The 27355-nt window shown below is 34.8% G+C and overlaps 1 protein-coding gene across 5 annotated transcripts in view; it reads right to left on the bottom strand.

Moving 5' to 3' along the window:
* LOC145694502 (calcium release-activated calcium channel protein 1-like) overlaps nucleotides 1–27355 on the bottom strand; it is a 124709-nt gene that overhangs the window by 2233 nt on the left and 95121 nt on the right. For all 5 annotated transcript variants that reach the window (XM_081770807.1, XM_081770805.1, XM_081770810.1 and 2 more), the window contains exon 3: nucleotides 4384–4512. In XM_081770807.1, coding sequence (XP_081626933.1) covers nucleotides 4384–4512 — 129 coding nt within the window. The remainder of the gene's footprint in view (nucleotides 1–4383; nucleotides 4513–27355) is intronic.

The following is a 27355-nucleotide window of genomic DNA, read 5'->3' as shown; positions in this document are numbered from 1 at the left end:
AGGTTTTATTACCCTTGTAGAGGAAAAAGTATGCATTTTTCCGCTAAACAAAAGAGTTTAGCCGGTTAGTTGGTTCCTAACGTATCTTTTGAGAAGGTTCTGAGAATTTGAAATAAATGAAAAATGCTTATAGTGTGATGACATGTACTTAAGAAAATTACCATACACGCATTATCTTTGGCAGTATACGAACATATTAACACATCCCCCAGCAATAATATTATTTAACAGAAATGAATTTCTGCTTCATCCCTCTCAGTAACTCAAATACGTACTAAAAGAGTATTTTCATATTGAATTTTACGTATTTACGCTCATACATAATGTATTTTCTGTATATTAATGCATACAATTACGTTGTGAGAAATTAAATGTCCGTAACCTCTCTGTAAAGGACACCTCTCAGTAACGGACAAAACTTCATGTTCCATTGGTGTCCGTTATTCAGAGGTTTCACTGTATTACCTACGAACATCTGACACTGAAACATACATTACATATGAGACATCTTATACATTCATTAATAAAGTGATAAGGCTACACTAAAATACCCACATTTTGTTTCAATTAAGATCTGCGACTTGTGCAATATTACTTATTTTGTTTTTAATGCCATCAACTTGTAATATCCCTTTGCTTTATGTCTTTTTCTGCTATATTGGTTCGCTAAGCTGAAACTGGTGTACAATTAATGTTAGAAAACAAAATTTCAACATTTTATAAAATTTCCCTGATTTCCAGTGTTTTTCCCTGACTTCTCTGATCAGTAGGAACCCTCCATAAGAAGAAACTTGACTCCGATTTCCCTGGTGAAAGCGAATTAATAAAAATAACGGTGCAGTGTCAGTGAAAATTAAACATAGATACGTCGTAGAAGGGCTGTGCTAGAGCGCCAAAGATTTTCGCAATCTGAGGTAGATCACTGAATCAAAATGTTTGGCCACCACTGCTTTAACATTTTAGTAGCTACCCCATTTACTGATCTCTGACATGCTGCTATGGCAACCAAAACTTCTCAAATAATCTTAAATATTTCAGACAAAATACTCGATTGTCGTTTTTCAGTAGTGGCAATAAGTTTATATTCTATGCAAAAAGTCGGTCAGAGGCTAAGACGTTCAGTGAAAAGAATGGAATAACTTTAAACTATAGATACCAATATGCAACAGCAATAAAGGAAACAGCAAGTGTAGTAAGAGGTGAAAATCACTTATCCTCTCAACACATACACAAATTTTTTTTCTTAACGTAAGGTTCATGTCATTTACATGACTAGTAGACCATCTTAAGATCTATAAAAAAACTGAATATCTTCAATGTGTGGGGCCTTGAAGTACTTACTTAATCAACATAAACACTGTTTAGAAATAAAATAGGCGACGTTTCAAAACAAATTTAGACCATCGGAAAAGTTTTGGTCGTCATAAGAACATGTTACAGGTCAGTAAATTGGATTATCAAGAATTAACTAATGAATTAATAAAAGGTTACATAGATTACAAAAAACAGGAAAATATTACAAGCTCGAACCATGTTTCCTACCTGAGTCTTGGCAATGCTGGTAACAGTTGTCAGCAAAAATTCTACGTTTAACATGATTTTTTATCTATTTATAAAAGGGGAAAGAAGCGTAACGTGGACGCCTTTTGAATTTATTACAAGGTAGAACTTTCACGAAAGTGGCAATGAAAACTATAATAGTGTAAACAACATCTTCGTCAAAATTGAGTTAAGTTCATAAATGCCAACTGGACACAAGAAAATTCATGTGGTAAAGACATCCGTCTTTTGATTCCGCCGCTGGTTCCCTTCAGAGATTCAATCATTTCACTCCACTGAGGGACTCATTCTTTTGAAATGAATCGTTCTGGAATTATGCATCAATAGTACAGATAATTCGTAACAAATTTTTTGACACCGTCAATAATTATGAAAATACCAGTTTGAAATACAGTCATTTCCTTTTGTTGAATAGTTGATAAAATCATCAACTAACACTAAAGAGCTACCCTCCGCCATTCGGGACAAGTCATTGGAGGCCCAAGGCTTGTGTGGAGGTAGGACTTCACATTGTCTAGACTTCGGAAATTACTAGATGATGTGGTCAAGCACTATGCTCCAATCGCCTTTAACCTTTTTAAAATCACTGTATCACCGCATGCAACACAAGTGTTGTTATGTGACTGGTAATTAATTACGGGTACTTAATTACATTGTAAGTGTGTAACTTTTCTTACACATAAGGTTACAAACTACCATATACATATGTAAACATACCCTCTCCCTCCATCTCTCTCCCTCTTAAGTCATAATTACTACAAAAATTTTTGTCCTTGGTATCTGTATCTTCACATGTAGTAATCCATGACAATGAAACTTGACAATTCTGTAAAACATGTAGATTTTTGTACGTATCTTTTGTACAGGTACCTGACCCAGAGGCCCCAAGAAGAGAATCCAAATTTTAATAAATCACGTTTATCACTAAAATTTTGGGAAAATTACCCGAATTTATACATCGTAATACATACATAAGGTATCATTCGAAAGCTAGCTTCATTCTAAAGATAATGACGTACGAAATCTACGATTGGTGTTTAAAAAAAGAAAAAAAAGAAAACAACCAGAATGTTCATTTTAAATCTGTAGTTTTAACAGTTTTTTTCTTCTTTCTGTTGCAGTACAATTTCCCTAAATAGATTTATGGCGACACTAGGGATACGACAGGGTGGCACTCAAATCAGCTGGGTAAATCGAGGGTATTAGTTCCAAACAGTAAGTTTCTTTTTCAATAGCTCCTTTAGTTACTGACAAGATGGCACTCATTTATATACAGGGTGGTAGGAAACTATTTGAACAAACTTCGGGAGCTGATTCCCGACACCGAAACCAGAAAAAAAGTTCTGTGGAACTTTGGTCAGTGAGGGATAGTTTCGGCGATATAAGCTGCCGAAAGCGTGGGAAAATGAACTTCAGAGGGCTGTAGTTCAAAAATAACGCAACGTAAAGAGTGCGGTTTAGAACATGACACTCGAAGTCATACCTTCTCGAATTGAAAATTGTATGTTTCAAACCTCCGCAAGATGTGTGCAAGGTATTCCCCAAAGAAACTTAAGATTTCCTATAACCTAGTAAGTAATCCGTATGTTCCTTTGCGGAATCCCTCGCACGTCTTTTGGAGTTTTGAAACACATTTTTCAATCGAGCAGGTATGAGTTCGAGTGTCATGTTCTAAACCGCACTCTCTATGTTGCGTTGTTTTTGAATTACAGCCCTCTGAAGTTCATTTTCACATGCGTTTGGCATCTTATATCGTTGAAACTATCCCTCACTGACCAAAGTTCCAGAGGATACTTTTTTTTTCTTTCTTGCTGGTTTCGGTCTCGGGAATCAGCTCCTGAAGGTTATTCAAATAGTTTCTTACCACCCTGTGTGGTGGTGAACTTTTCATATAGTCTATCGTTTCTGAACTCACAGTAAAGTTTAGAGCTGCAGACATGTTCATCGAAAGAATACATCAGAAATAAAAAGAAATGTTGCCAATATCTAATAATTCAAATTTAATTATTTCAAGAGAGAAATCGAAAAAAAAAAAAAAAAAAAAAAAGATTATCAGATTGAAGACTTTCCTTAAATTCAGTCGTTAGGAGTTGTTACTGACCTGTCTCACGACTCTTGCTATAGCCTCCCTATTTTTTAAAAAGGGAATTCGGTTACTCATGTAAGCATCAATTTACTTTTTATGAAAACATGCTGAACCTCTTTCTGCTAGGACGAGAAAATTTTAAATTTGAAAACGGTGCCTGTTCCTTTTTATTCTTGCAGAATTCCTGCGGTTAGATTTCCTAATAACGTACTGACAAACTACGCACATGCCCCAAGTTCTGGTATCTAGTTTAAAGTTAATATCACACTTAAAGTTTTACACACTTGAAAAAATTAAGAATTAAGGAAATTATATACACCCATGTATTCATATAACAGGATAAATCAGCATTGTTGCCTAACTGAAATTAAAATTGTGAATAGTGAATTGATATGCTAACTGTCCGACGATTTCTGTTGAAAAAGGTCATAGACGTAGATAAAACAGTTCAGTAACAACTGGCAACATTATTCAAGTTAACTCCTCAACACTTTTTTTTTTTTTTTAACTATCTAGTTTAACATCATATCCCTTGTTTGTATTAACCAAAAGCTTACTAAAATATGTAAAGAAAGACTTTTCTTTGTAAAGATTTATAAAGGTAATAATCAATCAAATATAAGCACTATTGAAGTTCCAAGGATATTATACCACCTTGTGCAACAGGAAAAGTAATTAAAGTATTACGTGATTTCAGAAAACTTTAAAGGTTTATATTAACATTACATATAAATTACCATTGCAAACCCGGACAAAAGCGCTGAAGTTTTGCTCGATGCCTTGAGCTTCGCCCTGCTTAACTGAAGCTTTCTCCATGCTAAATAACCAGGAGTGTGCATTCCATCCCCGGACTGAGACATCCTTCCCTGCAAAACAAGTAGAAAAACAGCTCTTAGCAACATAATAATCGTGAATGTTTGCATAAGAACTCGATCACAACTCTACAAAATAACCATATACAAGATTCGTTTGGAAAATTCAAAATTACATCTGAATTTCCTGGATATTTTCCATTAAGCAAGTTTTCCTGGACATTTTCCTACGTAAGCAGCTTTTCCTCAACTTCCATCTGAATCATTCTTTCACAGAGAAAGAAAAAAATGTGAATTACACTGCATAAGATTGTCAACATCATAATCGACACAATGGACATAATCCCTAATTTCCAGTAATACATGACATTTGAGATTTGTCTCAGAGAATTGTTTATATAGACATGCTTAGTTTATTTTAGCAATTTAATCTATAAACACTGACACTGATAAATAATTTCTCTACGAAATCTCTTACACAGAAAATTATCAAGAAAATAACTAAAATAAGGAACAGTTGCTGGAGTTATAAGGAATTGTGGTAAAGTAACACTGATGCTTCTGTCCGGGTAACGACAAGCTAGTGAATAAGTTACTGGGTTCAGTGTGTGTTTGACAGTGGTAGTGTACACACCAATTTATAATGCCCTAAAGAGAATGAGGGTTGCGTCTGACCAAATAATAATAATAATAATAATAATAATAATAATAATAATAATAATAATAATAATAATAATAATAATAATAATAATAATAATAATTTTCACATTATGTACTTCCTCCGGTTACCCTTCTTATCTTTATAACTATCTGGATAGCAAGGTTCTTTTGATTTCACGAACTCCATCTGGACTTCGATCCAATTTCGTGAATTTGATATCTTGTTACTTTTCCACCTCACCCTAATTTACCCCCTTTTACGCTATTTGCAGGGAGGTAATGGAGGGGTATACGCGGGTATATGGCGTATACCCACCTCTAATTTTTGGAAACTATCGTACAGCCACGTAAAATTTAGAAAGTACGCGGATATACGCTACATTCGATCCATAGTATACTCATTTCATTGGAACAAACAATAACTGCTTTTCATGTACTGTATTTCAAAATAAGAAATCTCACTGAACAGCTGGTTATCAAGCTGTTGCCGCAAATTATGTCTAAATTCTTTTAAAATGTTTGAGTTTTCGGGGTGTGGGAATCAAGTTTTCGGAGAATCCCTTCTATAATGGAAAACAGCACTGAATCTGCAGTGGCTTTTTCTCAAGATGTCACCTGCGCTGTCCCTACCTTCTGAAAGCTGACCTCTGGTATTACGTACAATAAAATACAGCCAAGCTGTTCCTAAATGTTTTTTCTTGGAGACTTTTAGAAACTCTTTTGTTTCAAAAAGATCAATGGAAGACAGAGTTGAGTGGTGAGGAGGGAGGAAGGTGGGGAGTAGGACCTATATTTATGTGGTGACATTGAAGTTGTTCTGTTTTGACAAAGCAATGACACCGACTTTACGTCCTCTTTGATCCAAATTCAAAGTCTGCCGACTGAGCGAGGTAATACGGGATGGAATCAGTTCCTTTTTAAATGCAGAAGAATGTTCCGAAAAAATGTGGTATTTACTTTAGTTCAAGAGTTTAACTGTGTTATCAGAAAATACCGAGTTTAAGAGTATGAGAAAAGTAGATACAGAATTTCACAAACTAAGTCACGGTCTCATAGATAATTGCGGTAATGTTTAATTAAATCTTGTGTAATTTCCCGAACATCTTGAATGAGGCATTTTTCGAAAATACAAGCATGGTTTCCTCTGAAATTCACCATACCGCTTCTTCTAACACTATCAGTCTTTGCGCTATTAATGCTCCAAGTTCAATCTTCTGCACATTCCCGCGCTCATAACTCGGAAAGAACGCTGCTTTCTACTTCGGTGTAATAAACTTTCTTGCTTCTTTTCGTGTCTACTTTCAACCCCCAAAGCGCTGTAACAGGAATTATGAAACATCACATATCTGTCTATCTATCTATTTATGTATCACAAGGAACGGTGCGTATACCCACCTAAAAAAAAATAGCATTATATCACTGGTCATTTGTATCTTTTTAACATTACACACGTCTTTTCTACATACATACGTATATACATCACACTTAATCTAACAGATACGCTATATTATCTAGAATTGTCCAAATAGTTTTTCTTTCTTTTGCCTGGGGCATTAAATAGTACAAAAGAAGAGTACGTTTAACACAACATTACAGAGATTTTGTGTGTGTGTGTTAACTGATTTGAAGCTTAGTGTCCCTTTCAGCACCGAGGCTATATGACACGTGACCTACAGCTTAACGTGGGACCCAAACCATGAGCTTCCAACCGGGACTGAACCTGTGCCAAAGGAATGTACGCTAACCACATCACCACGAGGGAGCTTATATACAGGTGCATCTAATATCTTTAGTGTCAATAAATAAATAAATAAATATCAGGGCGAGTCAAAACTTATCTACACTTTTGTCATAACGTTTCTTACATTGCGCACTTTGTCTTCTGTCCTCGCATATTTTATTGTTATACTGTTGTGGTAATGCTGTGAAAGTGTGATCTTAATGTCCTCATTTTTCTTCCTTATGTTTCAGATATATAATGGCTGCTCCATTAGAAGTTTGCACCAAAGAGGAACAACGAGCAGTGATCCGATTCCTCTGGTCGGAGGGTGTCAAAGGGCCAAGACATTCATCGCAGACTATCATCGCAATATGGCAAAAGTGCACAATCACGTAAAACTGTTTTTGTGGCTCGAGAAGTTTAAAAGTAGTCGAACAAGTGTAACGCATGAAGACGGAGCAGGACGGCCATCAACCTACACTATAGACTAGGAATGCAATGGATATACCCGATTGCAATGAAATGAGCTGAGCGAGCTTAAACTACGTAATCAGGAAGCGTTTTTCGGTGATTATTCCTCGATGGTACATCGGATTTTTGATTTCGACCTATGTTGTCACTCAGCACGACATACTCTATCAGCGTGCTAAGTTTGGTTGAGATCGGCCAAACGGTCTAGGAGGAAGCGTTTTTCGGTGATTATTCCTCGATGGTACATCGGATTTTTGATTTCGACCTATGTTGTCACTCAGCACGACATACTCTATCAGCGTGCTTAGTTTGGTTGAGATCGGCCAAACGGTCTAGGAGGAAGCGTTTTTCGGTGATTATTCCTCGATGGTACATCGGATTTTTGATTTCGACCTATGTTGTCACTCAGCACGACATACTCTATCAGCGTGCTAAGTTTGGTTGAGATCGGCCAAACGGTCTAGGAGGAGTTCGCGAACAACCAAACGGCTAACCCGAGTATAAGAGCTTCGCTTCGCTCAGCTCAATGACAACATTCAGCAAGCTCGAGAGATGGTTCTGGCGAATAGGCGAATCACTATCGATGAGGTAGCAGCTGCCTTGAACATCAATCATGGCTCTGCCCATCAACCAAGGATGCTTTGCGTGGTCGCCGATTTGCCTGATTTAGACGTGCAAAATGTGGTGCAAAAGTGGGCCACACGACCAACCGAAAACCTTTTATTTGGAAGGAATACGAAAGCTCATTGACCGTTGGGCCAAGTGCATTGATAAGGAGGAAGATTACGTAGAAAAATGATGTCCATAGTATAACCCTAGCTTCATGTAAATAAACTGTAGAATGAAAAGTGTAGATAATTTTTGACTCGCCCTCGTAAATAAATAAAATAAAATAAACTTAATGATGTTAAGGTCACACAACTTAGTTTAAGGAAAGCAGTTTCTTCGGGATATGAGGTGGACATTTTAAATTCAACAAACGTCTGAGCATGGACCAGCGGATAATCGGCATGGCAACCGAAAAATAAACTGAGCACATCTAGGTACGCAATTTATAGTTTTCTTCCAACATCTGGTACATTAGTTTAGAATTTAAACGTTCCGTTTCAGCACCTAGGGATTACGAATTGTGTACCCACAACTTAACATAAGTTTCTACCGAAAATCGAACGCAAGTCTTCCACTTTTAACTAGTATAACAAAGTAATCGCACCAAACACTGTTAAACAAATGCCAAATTTGCAATTTAAACAATAGATAAAATCACTGACTATACTGGTTCTCGAGCTAACAACCAAGTGATAGCACGTTGTACATTTCAAGAACTGACAACAATTGTTATCATCCGAACAAGTGAATGAATTCCTTCTCTTATACAGTACCCTGAGTACCCTGATGATGAGAGCCATGCCATCGGGTTCTCGAAACGCTGGACAGGATCCAATTCACCTGGTCGTTACCCCACGAACAACTATATTTATTACGACACCAGCACGGCGTCAGTAGGTAAAATTAATGTTACAAAATCACATGCTCTTAGTAAACATAGAAGAATACCTTATATCTAGTTTTTCAGTGAAAGATCAAGATTAAAAAGTTTTTTTTTCTTTTTTATCGAGCAAGAGAATTATAGAAGAAAGTTGAAGTTTAAGAAATATTCATCCTTTTATTTTAGTATTATTGCTATGTTGTATTTTCATTTGATGTGTGGTATCTGTGAAGTGTTGTTTTTTAATATTTTGTATTTTCTAACGTCACGAATTCACAGTTCTCAAGGCGGAAAAATAAATAAAAATATAATTATAAACAAACAAATAAAAATAATTATTAGGACTGAAGACCCACTAACTAAAAAAAAAAACAATAGTTTTATAATAAAAATTAATTTCATAAGAAAATATAGGTATTACCTAACCAAGATAGCAATGCCGATTTGGCTGAGAGCGCTAGTGTTGTGTTTACCACAATTACTGAACGAGCGCAGTTGGAGAGAGAAGTGTAGAATCTCACTGCTGCAGTGTATCCGACGGTTTTTCCAAGTTGCAGTAAGCAATAAGTAGCTTGATCTGTGTACGCTTAACAAAGAACGTCATAAATTATATAGTTATTTTTCAATGTAGGAACGGTTCACCATTTCTGCCGTAATGAAGACGTATTGTGGACAGCAGCATATGTATGGAAATTTTCAATGCAAGAACAGATAGTACAATCGACAATTCAGTGAGCTTCTACCGAGCTTCTCATCTCTAAGCTAATCCCCAATTCTTTTGAATTTTACTGAATAACTTAGAATACAAAAAATGCAGAAATTAAGCCAGATGGTATTGACAAAACGCAATTATATGAATTAATAACTGTTTTCAACATATGAACTAATAATTGCTTTCAACATATGAACTAATAATTGTTTTCAACATATGAACTAATAATTTTCAACATATGAACTAATAATTGCTTTCAACAAATGAACTAATAATTGTTTTCAACATATGAACTAATTAATTGTTTTCAACATATGAACTAATAATAATTTAATTTAATTTAATAACATATTTAAGAACTGCATTAGCGAAGTATAACACTGTACAAAGTAATTGAATATTTGTAAATAATACAATTGAAGGCTTAGAAATACCACTACTACTGCTACTAATAACAATAATATACTCTCATATAGTACTAGTTTTCAAATACATACTTTATAAATGAAGGAAAACCATAACACGGACTAAACAAGTACAATATACGTGCTTTCGCTAGATGCCTCATCAGGCAGGAAGGAATAGAAGGGAAATTATGATTAAAAAAAAAAAAAGTGTGTGTGTTCAGAAAGTGCGATGTCTTCAAATATTCCTGAAAATAAATGCAATAAAAACCTACGAATAACGGACACTCACGAAAAACGATTATTTGCTTGTGGAAGAAAGGTGTCCGTTACATAGAGTTTGACCAAATTTAATTACTTACAGGTCATGAGGTAATTGTATGCAATATGTATTACATACGTTGATTAATAACGTACATTTAGGATAATATCGAAATTCTGAATTCAGTGTTCGAATTACTAAGAAGGATGAGCAAGAAGCCTCCCTCAGTGAAGAAACGAAAGTATTGCTGGGGGATGTATTTACATAGGTGTGTACTACAAAATATACCGCACGTGTGATAACTTGCTTCTCAAGTACATGTCACCCTCCTGTAAAATCCCGTAATTCAAACACACACACTGTTCCTAAAAGAAAGTAACGCAATAAAAACATGCAGCTTTAAGTGTGCCCTGGTTCACCATATCATTAACTTATAACAAAGTCACTTTGCGAAGAAGGGATTTTCTATCTCTGTACTTTATTTTCAATTAGCAGAAAGTATTTTCTGTGTAAATATGAGTAAACTGAGAATACTTCCTGTCTGTTTTGAAGAGATAACCGAAACGTTGGCAAGAAGGAAGGCTGACTGTGTTTGCATCTGAGTGAGCCTATAAAACAGATAGTTCTGACCCATAATACTACCTACTGTATACCAGTGGTTCTCAACCTAATTCACGACCCCCATTTAATAACACCCTCTTGCCAGTGACCGCCTTTAATTTCTGATTTGTAATAAGATTGTGTGGGATTTTAGAACACCTATTGCGGAGATCTCACGATATCCATCTATTTCTATGGTAGTAGAATCCATTTTTTGTATATAGTGGATACAGTAACTTTCCTAAAAGCGAATGGATTAAAACAAATTGGGCAGTTCATTCATATTACAAATATCGAATCCGATTTCTCGTACTGTATCAAAATGGAGGCAGTTTGAAAATTTTAAAACTTCATAACTTCCCTAATTTGGTTTATATGATTAAAAAATAAAAGTGATTTCTAATTTTCTAATTAATCTGAACTAATCTAACTAGCTTTCCCGGTATTCCGAATTTTGTAAGAATGTTGTACAATGTTTCGTTCCTAACCAAGTCGCAGGCCTTTCTATAACCAATAAATAATTGATGTACCGGGCTAAGTTTCTGTAACGATGCGATAAATTTTAATAATTATAAGACGAAATATACCATCCTATATAAATTGATTTAAAACAATTATAATTGTGACACGAAGTCATAAACTATGACGGTTTGATGTTTATACTTCATATTCATACAATTAGTTTCCTTTTTTCCTATACTAATTTTTCGTTTCATTTTATTATCTTATGAGTGCTCCTAATGTGGTAGAGACAATCTGACATATCGGAGTTCAAATCTGGAACTTCCTAAGTAGAAGCAGCTCTTGAACATACTTCTGAAACGAAAGGATAATATTTGAACATAAATCCTTACCCATACTTTTGTACTTTGTGGAACCAAGATGCCAGCCAATACAATCGAAACACGTGATGTGGCTACATTACATTGACTGAGCATTACAGTGCAAATTGAAACATAACAGTGATAGTTTAAGTTGTGCATGTTTAAAAAACAATTTGCGAATATTAAAAAGCATGTTTCATGCAAATGACATTTGATCACGTGATAGCACTGCAGTGACAAGTTTTTATCTGACAGCATATAATAAAGGGGTCTAAACTTACCAACAAGTATTTCGAAGACAACCAGGTAGTCTTGAACAGACTATACACAAACAGTACATCGAATACATATATTTCTTCATCGTTCTGTGTGTATGTTCTTGTAAATTATATACTGTATTTGAACTAGCAACAAGCTGTAACGAATTTTCATTTACTGGCACATTAAAGCAATTTTCACTGTTTTGTACTTATGCTTGTGTTCCATGCAAAGAAGAAGCAGAAAGAAAATTCATTATGAATATATATGAATATATATACAGTATGCGACAAAACAAACAGTACTGAAATCACATCGTTGACTATTTATTTGTTGTACAACATAACGAAACATAAGAGAGGTAGTCAAATGGATGTCAACTAAATGTTACTCAACACATTTTGTAAATTTACAAGGAATCATTCCTGTACATCATGTGTTCAAAATGTTGAACATTATGTCGCACATATTCTTCATAGCGGTCCTGTAGATCGATGAACATGTTAGTGAGCATGGTTTGTTGGAATGACAAAGCAAATGACCGAATCTTTTCTCTTAACTCCGGTATAGTGGTACGAAGTTATCTGTTCGGAAAATTGCTTCCTTCAGCGTACCCCGTACGCAGGCATCTGGAGTCATTAGGTTAGGGGAGTGGGAAGGATATGGAAAATCCGTTCCACAGCATATCAAGCGATGTCCAAACTTTTGTGAGCAGAAGGATAAGTGAATCACTTGCAGTGAGGGCAATAGCTCCGTCTTGCTGCATCCATTGTTGTTATAACGACAGGTTTTTCGTGCGGTAAAAGCCGCACAAATCATGCAAGACAGGGTCAATAATCAACTGTCGATTGATATGGCGATCGAAGTACACATGGCTTTTCATCACTGAACCATATGTTACTGATGAAATCTTCATTTTCATATGCCATAGCTAACACTCCGAGCAATACAGTAGATGTCCACGCTAATCTCCTGCAGTGGATTTATATAGATACACTTCTAATTCTTATATATTCATAATCTCCTAATTCATGTATATACTGAATAGTTTTATAAAAGCATATTTCGTCCGAACACAAAAAGCTTCTCAATTCCTAAATGAAGCCTCTTTATCAATTGTCCTCCAAAGCATGACAATATCCATCAAAACCAATTTAAACACGAAATCCTATGGAAACTATTCTCGGCACAGAAACATCGTGATCTACTCAAACTGAAATGAAGGTTTAACTCAAAATTTTAGCATACACAAAGATAAGATCTTCAAATTATGAATGGTCACTAATTAAAACGTCGAGTTTACACTTGTCTAGAATTTCACACTACCGCCTAGAGGCGTAGTTGCTTAGCGAAGAAGTTCTCACTCCGATGCGCATGGCTGTATATCCGACCTCTGGGCTGCCAGAATCAGACACGGAGGTTTTGTGATGAACATTGCCTTTGTTATGAAGTATCTCCAGTGCTCCTGTTCATGTAACAGGCGGACAGAAGCGGAATCTACAAAATTTTACTCAAACTCTTGCTTTCATGATAAATAATATGCAAAGAATTCGCACAGAATTGAATAAGCAGTAACTATCTGGTTCAAGTTAGCTTTGCATTACTTAAGAACTTTACAAAACTATAAAAATCTCTGAATAAAGCAAATTTTAATTACAAATAAATAAGCGTGTAACAGTTTCGATAACTAACTAAACTTGGCGTCATCAGACGCAGTACTTTCACCCCATCAGAGGTACTGTGTCTGACGAAGCCAAGAAGTCTAGTTAGTAGACGAAACTGTTACACGCTTATTTATTTTTTTAATTAAAACTTGCTTTATTCAGAGATATTTATTTTTTTGTAAAGAGAATAAGCAAATCTGACAAGATACAATTGGTGCAAAACTTAATGAATGTTGTGACTTATATGCCTATTCTGTAAAATAGTGATCTTTTTTATTATTATTATTATTAAAGCAGTGTTGTTTGCAGTTTCAAAATTTCAGATGAAAATCATTTGTACGCATAAATATCAGTTATGATTTATAAAAACAAAGATACGTATCGCGGGTGAATGTCTTGACTCATTTAATTCTTCAAAGTGTATCTATTTTCTTCACCCAAAACAAAATTTGAAGAAAGATTAGGCTCAAAAGACCCATTTTTTGCCCATGATAGTCAACTATTACTATTAAAAAATAAATAAAAATAAATAATTTTGGTACTTTTTAATGCAGAATATGTACTTTATAAATAAAAATGTGTAACGAAATTTGTCCGAGAAGTCCTTCCAGATCGCTGGACCAATACTAATCTTTTTGTTACATGATTGACTCTGGCATAGTTTATGATTTTATATTACTTCGATTCAAGAGAGAACAGAGGTTCAAAATGTACGCCCAAAACACAATTCTCATGAACCCGTTAAGTTAGAAAGATGAAACTCAATATAAACTCATACATGTTCAAGCATATTTGAAAATGTCCGTTTGTAAGGGGAGGAAAGGGTCATTTTCTATCTATATAAATAAAAATTAATGTATTAATGTTTGTCTGCAAACTTCTACACCACTGAACCGATTTTCACCATTTTTGGTGCATGAGTCGGCCCTGATCTAACTTAGGTTTCTAGCACGTTTTCAGCAAGGATGGCGGGTGGGAACGGCGTGACGTTTAAAGATAATCGAAAGCGACATCATACTAGTGTCCAATCTATAGTTTTGGGGTGCTTGAGATGAACACTGACACTCCCGAAGCCAGGTGAGAGGTAGGAAGAAGTGACATGTAAAAATAATCGAAAACGACAAATATTAGTGTATAATCCATAGTTTTCGGGGTCGCTAATATGAACTGTGACCTTTGTCTAAGTCAAACTCATTCCCCTCCCCCCTTCCATTCTCATCCTAAGGGTGGAAAGGGTTAAAATACTTTCCGTAAACCTATTCTTCCGGTGCGAAAAACAAACGTTTTAGCTAGATTTTACATATGTTACTCTCTTACCAATACAGAAGTTATGTTTTGAAAAAAAAAAAAAAAAAAAAATGGTAGTAATTCCGAACATGTGATTCTTGAATATTGGGCGCGACATTATTGTCAGTAGCTACTATCTTCATAGCTTGTCTTGCACGTTTCAATATGTTCATATTAAAATAGTCTTCTGCAAAATGAATGTCGGTATTAATCAGTGTCATAACATATGAGTTAGCAATATAACATACAGAGTTCAGTGGTAGAGCGTTCACCTCTGGTGCGTGGGGTCCCTGGTTCGATCTCAGTTCGTGTCATGTGCATGAGTTTCTCGAGGTTCCCCCGTTTCCTCCCACTATATTGATTTCACCATTGTACTTATTTTTCATCATCATCGTCTCCTTTAGCCTATCCGGTATAATCGTGGGACGTAAAAATGAAAGATTTTATTTCAGTTCATTTCAAAATACAGAGCTTTCAATATTTGATTCCTATTTATTTGTTGCATTTACTTTTTCGAAAAGATTTTCTTTTTGACGAACTTTATAAGTGGAAACAAGTAACTTGCTTTATTAAAACAAAAGTTCTAACAAGGTCCCAGGTTCGATTCCGGTCGGGAAGCCTTGAAATTTGAACGCATTACAATGATTCGGACTCCACTTTAAACTGTAGGTCCGCGTCTCATATAGCTTCGGCGCTAAAAAGGACGCAAAACTAGAAAAATGAAGTGAAATCTTTCAAGTTTTAGGTCCCACGGTTATGCTGGAAGGAGATGAGGACGATGATAATGAATGAAATGGTGGAATAAAGAAAGTTAGATGAAACAGGAGAACCCTGAGAAAACGTACGCACACAGTGTGTGTCCACCACAAAAAACACTTGGCGCGAGCTGGGATCGAACCAAGGACCCCACGCACCTGAGATGAACGCTCTACCACAGAGCCACCCGCGTACTGACGCTAAACTTGAATCAAACAACCAATATTCTAGTTATACAACCGTAACGTGCATATCCTACATTTATTAAGAAGTTATTAGAAGTATTAACTATTATTAATGACTGTTTCATGGGTCAAAAATAAGCCTTACCCCTTTCTCGTCATATTTCTCTGTTTGGAACAATCTATTTAAAGTTTCCCTGACTCTATAGATTTGTGAAGCTTTGTTATGATTGACAGTCCAAGAAGCCCAAAACTGTATTATTACTATTGCAGTTCCTTTTAACGTTAAAGTTATCTTTCAAACATCACAATATCCTCCAAAGAAAATTTTTAGTTTCGAAATTTCGTTAAAACACGTACGAAACGTTAAAACAAGTCAACAAAAGAGATTATTTCACGGGATTCCACAAATCAAGAACTCCCAAAATGCAGGGAATATTAATCGACCTACTACTTTCTGACATACACAGAGAAGTTAATATAACAATAATAAATACTTCGGTTTTAACAAACAAAATAATAATAATAATAATAATAATTTGGCCGAGCGTGTATGAGAAAACGAGAATTATAGAAGAAATTTAACATAATAAATAAACAGGCAAAGTTTTACATACAATTTACAATCTGTATACTATAAAGAAATACAGTACACAAGTTTTAAGCACACTTGTATTAAAATAATAAAGACAGAAAAAAAAGGAAAATTACACACACAACCATGCACTCATGCACATTCATACACAAAAATAAAGAAAACTTCATAAAAACATGCAATTAATTGTATGTCAGTCGGGAAGTTTTCAAGACAAATCATTCACTTCAAAACTAAAAATAACAAACAATTCACAAATACACTAACTTCATGCTTCCTTTCAGAATCAAACACAAGAAAACAAACGTTTTACTGGAGGACTAGAGACTGTTAAAAAAATTATTTAAAAAATCTGACGCATGCATATAACATGTTAATAAAAGTGATCCCTGGTGACACCTACCAAAAAAACAGTCCTCCGCTTGCTGGTGTCCAAAATACAAGCAGGGTAAATCCGTCAGGTGAGGTTAAAAAATCTTTTTTAAAAAACTGGCCACCCTACTACTTGAAATAGAAAAAAGGAAGGGTGTAGAAAAAACACATTAAAAATTATTATAATACAAAGAAAAGCAAGATGCACAAGCAAATGTGTTTTTTTTCTTTCTTTTAAAAATTAAACAGTATCTGTAAAAATAAAAATTAAAAAAAGCAATTCCATAATAAAAGAATATTAAAAGCCAAAATAAAAATGTGGTGCAATAACATTTTAGTTCAGATGAGAGGTATGTTACATTTATGCACTTATTCTTCAGGGAAAGTACGGAGGCAAGTGAATTAATTGGTAATGTGAATACAATATATATCGGATGTTCCAAAAATGGCGTGCACGGACAACAGAGTGCTATTCTTCAGGTCAAAATAAAGTGAAAATGCTTATAATGATATATCCTCGGGGATCTTCTCCAGCCGCTTACAGAGAATTAAAAGTTTCACTATGTGGCAACATTGCATATTAATTTAGAACCATTAAGATTGCTTTACAAATTCATCAAACAATGACATCGATTGTTAAGCTAATAAATCGTGCTACTGTCACCGTCTATTGACTTTAACTTCATCTGACAACAATCGATGTAATTATTTGATGGGTTCGTAGATCTACTCTATAGTTCTTTATGTGCGACGTTGTCACATAGCGCAATTCGCGTCACCAGAAAGACTCAAAAGGTATACAATTATATATATATATATATATATATATATATATATATATATATATATATATATATATATATATATATATATATTTCGCTTTATTTTGACTTATAGAATAGTGCTCTCTAGTCCGTGGGCGCCATTTCTAGAACACACGAAATGGTGAATTACGATACAACAATTAAGTGAATCCAACTCGGCGAATTATTCAGGGAAGAACATTTAATAGGAAAATGTTCTGCTTGTAAGTAAACATATTGATTCAAAGCTTACTATTGGATCAATTGGATCTAATGTTTTTATCTTTTCTTTCCTAAGACTAGTTTTCGATATAATTTCTAAAATAAATCAAGAAAAAAAATATGTGCGAACAATGTCATCTCCACTTATAATGCTGATCTAATCATTGATCATGAATTTTCAAGTCTGAAGGTATACCTCTGAAATAACAATATCACTAAATAAAGTGGAATCAAAATCTACCTTGAATATATGGATTAGACCTAGGTGACTAACCAAGGTTACAGGAAGTAGTATACCTTCTTACAAATATTGCTCTTGGCTTCCTTTTATTTAAAAGAAACAGAAGTCCAGATATTTAAAAAATATAAAGCCACCGTACCTCACATCCGTATATTGAACTTGTAACACATACCATTTCAAGGCTTCGTTCTCCTGTTTTTCGATGTGACTTGTTAAATGCTGGACATGTTGATGGAATTTTTTTCATTCTGGAAAATCCCGGAACTCGGATGGAATACATTTTAAAATTAAATCTTATGCAAATTCATTCCACATTTCCAAGTCATGATGGAGAAATTGCTAAATTTGCATACGATTTAATTTTAAAATTTATTGAATATACGGAATTTACCAGAATGGAAAAAACTCCAACATGTCCAGCGTTTAGTAACAACCGGAAGACGGAAGAGTTACACCGAAACAGACGCGAGCGAAAGCTTGAAACAGTATGTGTTACAGTTTATTATAAGGACGTATGGTAAGATGGTTCTATTTTTTTAAACATTAAATATGCAACCTACAGCTTCCATAGGTAAATACACTCAAATAACCTATAAAAAGGGTGAATTCCTAATATGAGATATGGATTACACGGACTATGGCATAATATTGAGACGTACACTCTCGTTTAGAAAACTTGTTTTAAAGATTATATTCTGGTAACCGTACATAGAGAATTCTAATACTTTAGTTATAAATAAAGATCTCAATTGGTCGAAGAAAATCTGCATTTAACACAGAGTGAAAAAGCGAGTGACTGGACGGGGATTCGAACTAGGGATCTTGGGCATTCCGTGCCGATGCATTAACCACTACGACACCCAGTAAGATTTCCAGGAAAGCCACAATCTCTCACTCCGGAAATCGGTGCTCTCCACTCAGACCACATGTATTTGTTTAATGCCAATTGTGGGTAGTAAAGGACTTTTCAAAGAGAGGTAGGTTACCAGGTTGTTTTGAACAAGGCTGTACATACACATATTGTATCAATAAGCTGCTTCGAAGATTCTGTAGCATTTAATATTTTCGAAAAACGACTTATTTCCTTCGATGGAGTGAGTTCTCTAGAAAAGTGGGCGAATTGCAGTTAAGTGACCACTGACTACAGAAAAAAACTAAAAATTTAAATAAAAATATTGTATTCAAAACATATAAAACCTTAAATATCACTCACTCACTGTAAATTTCTGTTATACAGGCTTATTCATTCTTATCTGGTCAATGCTGCTAAGTAATATAGGCTATTTGAAGAAGAATAATTGACTTCCAGTTAAAAATATTTTTGCTTATTTTACTCCACGATTTATTGCAGGGATGCAAATAAGGAACAAAATTTTACTCGCCCAAGGAAAAATATACTAGTCTACATCCCACAATAGAAATCATTCACTTACTTCAGTATGATATTAAATACTCGCCCGCACCGATGAGCCACTCGCCCTGGGCGAGTGCTTAATTGCATCCCTGATTTATTGAGATTACCAATATTTAAACTGAGTTTGGGTTGGTTCCCTTATCAAAATGAATATTATTTGTAGGTGTATTTTTTTCACTCTCTGATATTTAGACTTAAAATAAAATGAAAGATTTACAAATCATATTACTTGCCAAAGAAAACTCAAACTCAATTCACACACTGGCAATATAGCAATCTCACATTTTCCACTAAGAAAACAACCACTATTCTCCAATATCTGCCTTGGCAACCTTGATCAAACAACCATGTGTAAGCATCCACAACAGATAAATAACCAGCAATTGATTTTTATTTATTTATTTTTATTCTAAGAGTATGTAGTTTTAGTACTATAGTTTTACTCAAAAGAGGAGTTCTATACTTGTTACTAACTTAACTGCCGCCCACACTCTTTTCAGAGAATTCACTTCGTGGAAGAACACAGTAGTTGTCCGTACCGTAAATATAAGTTGTAACAAAAACTTCAAAGAAGTCTTTTGACACAAATGTCCGTAAGTACATTCATGTCCAAAATGATTGTCGCATATCTATAACTGTCTTTTTGTAAGAATATAATTTGGTAATGATTTTGCAGGGTACTTTTAATACTGATACTGTGTGTATAATCGGAAAATGTATATTTGTGGTAAATTTCATAGGAAAAGAATCATAAATACGAAAATTAGAATAAGTAAAACAAAACGTTGCTAAATGGACAAGAAATTTTTATTTTCGTTTTATTGTTCTTATTTACAGCTTTTTTCACATGAAATTTTCCACATGCATGTCTTTGCCGATTATACACATACTAACATTATAAGAAATACCGGGCGAATTCGTTACCAAATTATATTCCTACAACAACACATTTATAGACATGCGACAATAATTTTGGACATGAGTGTACATCTCAATTAACGCTTCTAATGTCGTGTACTTGTGGCTAAATTACAAAAGCTAAAACTGACTTTTAATCTGAATTTAACTCAAGTACCTGATCAGGCAAATTTAACATTACTGTCCTGTAAAATTTCGTCCGTAACATCTCTGGTTATGCACCGTGGCCAGAGATATACATTTTTCAATCCAAATAAAAATTTGAGTGTTGAATTTAATGTGAGATACAATCGTTCAGCAGTTTAGGATAAATTAAATGCAAAAGTTATCGACCTTAATTAGTGGATGTAAATCGTGTTAAGAATGGTTTCTATGTTTTCGAGTTCGTACTGACGAAAGTTATCTATAATGACGACGCTACTGACTAATTTCAATACATTCGAAAGCTCTTTTTACACATATATTTCCTATTTTTGATAGGTAACCCTAAATTTTAAGCTCAGCATAATTTCAGGATCTCTATCAAGAATCTGGTTTCTTGACACGGTGAGTCAATGCGTCTTATATCGGACAAAAATGAAATGAAAATTTTAGTTTTACACCCCATGGTTATGGCATTTAAGTTGAAGTAGATGGACTATTGATAAAGGTGAACGATTGTGAAATTAATTTTTTTTTTTTTTGTTTTGTTTTTGTGCACTCCTACCGGGAATGGAACCCTGGACTGCGTGCACCAAGGACACATGCGATCGAGGAGAACTTTATGTCGGGCAAATATTAATTGACGTATGCAAGCGTATACCTAGTCATAATTACTTAGTTCTTACATATGTGGTATTGCTTAGTTGTTTGTTCATTCCAACTTCCATACTCTTTTGAAATAAGGGCAAAACCTCTTCGTTCTATCTCCGCTCTAGTGGTTTAGTAGTTCCGCTTAGCATTGACTTCAGAGAGAACAATCAAAAACCCCAGGGCAATTTTAAGCTGAATATTAATTGAAATAACTAATAAATGTAACAAAATTAAAACTAACTTATCGTGACACTGAGATTATGATAATTTAGTATCGGTTCTAACAATGATCATATGACTTACAATTACAAAACGTGGGTATTGCATGCAAACTAATACGTTATCATTATAAACATGGACCAACTTCATGCAAGGAAAAAGTATTACTTAATGCATTTGGAAACAATAAATAAATAAAAATCCCTTTAACGAGATCTGAAATTGTGGTATCATCGCATGTTTTCCTTATTTAACAAAGCTTTTACTGTATATACAATCTGATTAAAGTGCTATAAATGGACATGATATGATCTCTTAAATAGCGCCATCTGTTGTTCAAAACTCACACTTGTCATATTTCCTCACATTTTTTTTATTTAATCACGGTCTTTTGGTGTAATCACAAAAATCATAAAGAGCTGATTATTCATTTTAACAAATACTTCCGTACAAATACTGAAATAAGTATATATTGATAAATACAAAAACTGACATTCACTTTCCTTTACAGTAAGCCAATGAAGATGGAATATTTTACTTGTGTTTAAGCCGAAATTCATTCATACATCAAGAATATTACTTTTCAAGTCTTCGCATGTCGTTAAACGTTAAGTCAATACGTGAAGTGATATGAATCCGCTCATTATTTACGTAACCTTCCTGAAAACTCATATAAAGTATTTGTTTTCACATCTCACCACGGATGAATTCCAAATTTTGAAATCCTTTATACTTTTGTGAAAATCAGATATTGATTTTAGCATATTAGACGTATGTTTAATAACTGTTTTGTTTTTGCTTTCCGCTATATTAAATTAATTTAAACTTTCATTTCTCCAAACATTATTCGTAGAACTGAGTAACAGAGCGGCAGAGCTCATGCCTTCCATCATTCTATAAAAATCATAATCAAGTACTTTCCAATTTTTGCGATAACTGGAATTAACATTATAGCAAATTTATCAAATATTTCGCGTCTTGCTAGTAGAAAACTTACGATTCCACGGTTTTGACCATTATGATAATGGAAACTATCCACCTGTTAAGAATCGAAATATAAGTACTAAGATAAAAATGTTAACCACTCAGATCAAGCTCCAATTCATGAGGAGACGGTCAGCAGTACATCTGAAGCTTCATAACTATATTGTTTACTGTGATAAATATACTACGAGCACTTGAACTTAACTCGACTGCTGAATAAGCAGTAATTATTTTAATTTGTATTTTGAATACTTCGTTCTGTGAATTGTTAAGCACTTTTCATGTAAGAATATATCGGATGTTTCGTAACGTATTCGTATTATTGCAAGAAAATAAAAAAGAAACAACAAGCAACTCGCAAACTAATCCTAGTTAATATTTTGACTTTAGTAGGTACTAAATGATACTGGAATAAAACAGAGAAAACTCAAAATGACAGAGGCTTAATGTCGCTGATAGTTTATTCTTCTCTTCATCCAGATGTTAAGGGACCCAACGTGCATTGTCCTCAAGTGGAAAACTTCAAGTGGTCTGTCGAAATTCTTTCTGCTTTCAAAAGAAAGAATACTGCAAGATTACAGTATTCTTACAGTATTTTCTTTCAGATTACAGTATTTTCCCGTCATCCATGAGAGAATGCTACAAGGTTACAGATATCCTCGCTCGTTAGTCTTCTCTCATTCACAAGAGAATGTTGTAAGATTACAGATAGCCTAGCCCGTTAGCCTTCCGTCATCAATGAGAGAATACTGCAAGGTTACATATATCCTCGCCCGTTAGCCTTCTGTCATCCTTGAGAGAATGCTGTGAGATTACAGATATCCTAGCCCGTTAGCCTTCCGTCATCAATGAGAGAATACTAAAAGGTTACTGATATCCTCGCCCGTTAGCCTTCCATCATCAATGAGAGAATGCTGTAAGATTACAGATATCCTCGCCCGTTAGCCTGCTGTCATCCATAAACATGAACAATGTCTTCTGTGGTTATTATACAAATTGGGCTCCCCCTCCCATATATTCGCGCGCTTACTTCCGTATAGTAGACTCAGTAAGGGCACTGTGTCCACACACACATCCTTCAATACCCACATGAATATAGACAAAAAGTTTTACTATCCCACGTTGCTCTTCTATACGATGGAAACAGCTATTTCAAGCCTATATCAAAAAAGCTTTCCTACACTGATCCTCTGTTCAGTTAGAAGCTTGAAATTTTGGAGAATTAAGTCTTTAAAATATAATGTCAATTTATGTGAAATTATATCTTTATTGTTTTCGAGCTACAAAAAATGGTACGTAATTTTTGTATGCATTTCGTATTACAACAAAATTTTCGATTTTTCTACACCTCAACTTCAGATCTAGAATAAGATTGCAAATACCGATCTAAGTACTGGAAGTGCCTAAGGAAACGTCAGAGAGGATACATGCCAAACTGTTTATTATTATTATTCCTCTAAAACTTCTGACATACGTTATGCACCCCCTTTGAATATTTGATCGCATGGTTTCTTGTCATGAGGATAAGTATATTGATGGGTAGTGGAACGATTATAAGTTTGCAAACAAACATTTTCTTTCATCTTCCTATTAAATGGATGCATGTGTGTCGCCGAGTTGGAAACTCAAAATTGTGTGGTGTCTTTGACAGTTTTATCACAAGATAAGATAGGTGAAAATCAGGGTGAAAAGTTTCTCAGCAGCAGCAGCAGGATAAAACTAGCCAACCATAAAAACCACTCAGCTACTCCTAAATTCCAATAATTTTGAACACTGTTATCATTATATATATATATATATATACACATATACATACTAGTACCATTGTGTTTTATGTATTCCTTCGAGTTACAAAACAGCAACAAGAGTTTACAATTCCTGAAAATACAAATCATATTCAATAAACGATATACCAATGGTCCAATGCAGCATACTATTTTTTATTATTTCACCAATTTGTAATAAACACTGATACAAACTTTAAAGCGACCTTTACCTTTACAAATAACACTTCGGAGAAACAAATCAGCAAAGGAAACTACACACCTGAATGAAATGTATCATGAAAATTTCAAGGACCGTGATGACCTAAATCTTTGGCCATACACGTGTTGCGTTGTTTAGCCATTACCACACTAAGAACTTACTACCCACACACTAACAGACACTTCTGGACCTAAGAGAAATTATGTTATTGGTTTTCACACTACATTTAATAAATCAATAACCAAAGTATTTATTTACATCATACATTTTTTAAATGGGAAGTTTCAAATCGCCACCTTATCTAGGAATTCTAAATTTATATAAAAGGCACCGCGATTCCATACAGATGAATGACTACATTCAACCGTGCCATTTTGTATAAAATATTGCAATTATAATAACGAGGGTAAAATACGTCATTGAAATTTAAAGGGGAGGGGATGAGACTTGTTTACTCGTAGTAACTGAAGTCCATAGGAAAAATATACAATTTAGACAAGAACAATACTCTTCATTCAAGGCTATATCATAAAAGGGGTTTAACTGGAGAACTAAGGCACTAAGAAAGTTTAGAAATAGATAGTGCTTTTCTGTGGATACATGTAAAGGGGATTTCGAGGAACGTGTCATAAACTATAGAGGAAATGACCATTCCTCTAATATAATCAAGAAAATAACACCTCTAAATGATGACTGCACAAGAACAATAAATTTCTAACATATACAAGAGCATATTGCTTTCACCTGACAACTAAGAGCGATATCTGGAGTAATATTTTATTGATGAACTTATAACTCGAAATTTTACTGGGTCTCGAAATGAAAACTTTATTAAATAATGTTCGGGAAGAGAACAGAAATTGACAAAAGCTTATGCTGTACTACAATATGAAGTACAGGGTGCGGCACGTAAAACCGGCCCGTCGTAATATTCTGGTATATTGTGTTTTTGGCAACACTTAAATAATCTACCTTCCTACCAAGAGAGGCGTGTCGAGGTCGGGTCGACTTACGTGACCTGCAGCAGTCACGTGCAGCCGCAGCCAGTGAAACTTGTCGAAACCAGTTGAGAAAAAGGCCTCGTTGTGTTAAGCCGGGTGAGTGTCAGTGTGTGATAATGCCGTATTCGATACCCGAGCGTGTTGCCATTGTTGAAGGGTTCATTCTCACTGGATCTTTTGTGAAAACAAAGAATTTGTTTCGGGAGAAATTTCCAGGACGTTCTGTGCCAGCAAAAAGCACCATTCAGGAATTGATTGAAAAATGGCGGCGTACAGGAACGATTCAAAATGCTCCCAGGAACAGACGACCATCTGTCTGCACACCTGAATTAAAGATGCAGGTGGAGGAGATAATGACAAGAAGTCCTCGAAAGTCAACCAGGAAATTGAGTCAACAGGTTCATGCGAGTGAGAGAAGTTATGTGTTGTAGTTAATCATATTCAATACATTACATTTCATTTTATGTGTTCACTTTACGGGCCGGTTTTACGTGCCGCACCCTGTAGTAGGGATCACTTAAATTGCATTTAGCATTCTCACCTAACAACCCGGAAGTTCGAATCCCGCGGCTACGTATCTTGACAGTACTTTTCTTAGTCTCCCAGACGAATGAAACCTTAACCACTTATGCCATAAACTCTGGCCAATTTCCTTTCAAGAACACGTTTATTCTATCTACTGTTAACTATCCAATGAGCAATTGCCTTCTGGCTGAATCTGGTGCTCTGTAAATAACTAAACTGAGTTTAACGAGAAAATGTCGCTTCGTATATCATTAAGAATAGGATGTTATCGTTGTTTAATTAAGATAGCGCCCCTTTTCAGTATCGAGGCCATATAACACGCAGATCTACAGTTCACGATGGAATGCGAAGCAGTGTCATGCTCTTCCACCGGGAATCGAACCCGAGATCCAGTGCACCAAAGCACAAGCTAGCCACCAGACCAGAGGGGAGAACACTTAATAGAAGAGAAGGACGAATGTGGGCTATTTAGACTATTACGTTTCCCTTACGTTTTAATAGAAATTAAGATATAAACTGACTATCCATTTTGAAGTTACTAACCAAAAGACTCTTATGGAGTAAATATGTTTTTTTTTTTTTTTCTTGTTTGTTTGCTTGTAGAAGTTTAGCGTCTCTTCTCAGATGTATGGCCACATAAGAAGTAGACCTACAGTTTTAAGTTAAATCCGAATAACCGTAATGGTTTCAATATTCTCCTAACGGTAATCGAACCCGCGTACTAAAGGCACGCGTGCCAATCATTGTTCTGGCAGAATGCGCACTTCTTTGCTCGCGACTGTACACTCATGTCCAAAATGATTGTCGCATATCTATAACTGTCTTCTTGTAAGAATATAATTTGATAATGATTTTGCAGGGTACTTTTAATACTGATACTATGTGTATAATCGGGAAATGTATATTTGTGTTATATTTCATAGGAAAATAATTATAAATACGAAAATTAGAATGACTAAAACAAAATGCTGCTAAATGAATAAGAAAGTTTTATTTTCGTTTTATTGCTCTTTTGACATGAAAATTGCCACATACATGTCTTTGCCGATTATACACATACTAATATTATACGAAATACCGTCCGAATTCGTTATCAAATTATATTCCTACAACAGCATATTTATAAACATGCGACAATAATTTTGGACATAAGTGTACAACATAAGATTTATTAAATGAACAACATGAAAAATGACATCCTCAATTACTTTCCACTCTTTCTGGAAAATCCGATAGCAATATAATTAAAGTGCTTTCAATGCTCTTGAAACACTAACAGTGATGGTAGTTCCTTAATGATCAAGCATCAAAACGGTATTCAGACACCCATGATCATACTCGGACCTTGCACTTTGGATTGTTTCTCGATAAAATAATCTGGAACTTGGCAAAATACTGCTTCATAAGTTTGCTGATTAGCAACTGGCATATGTAAAATCTTTCACCAAATATTACAAAGTTATACAAACGTGAGGCCGATGATGAAATGACTGGATCAAAGCTGCTAAGATCAATATATATACTCACGTGCTTAAT

The sequence above is a fragment of the Thermobia domestica genome, chromosome 9 (genome assembly GCF_964235325.1).
Source record: "Thermobia domestica chromosome 9, izTheDome1.hap1.1, whole genome shotgun sequence".
Classification (NCBI taxonomy): domain Eukaryota; kingdom Metazoa; phylum Arthropoda; class Insecta; order Zygentoma; family Lepismatidae; genus Thermobia; species Thermobia domestica.
This window is presented reverse-complemented; position numbering and strand designations above follow the sequence as displayed.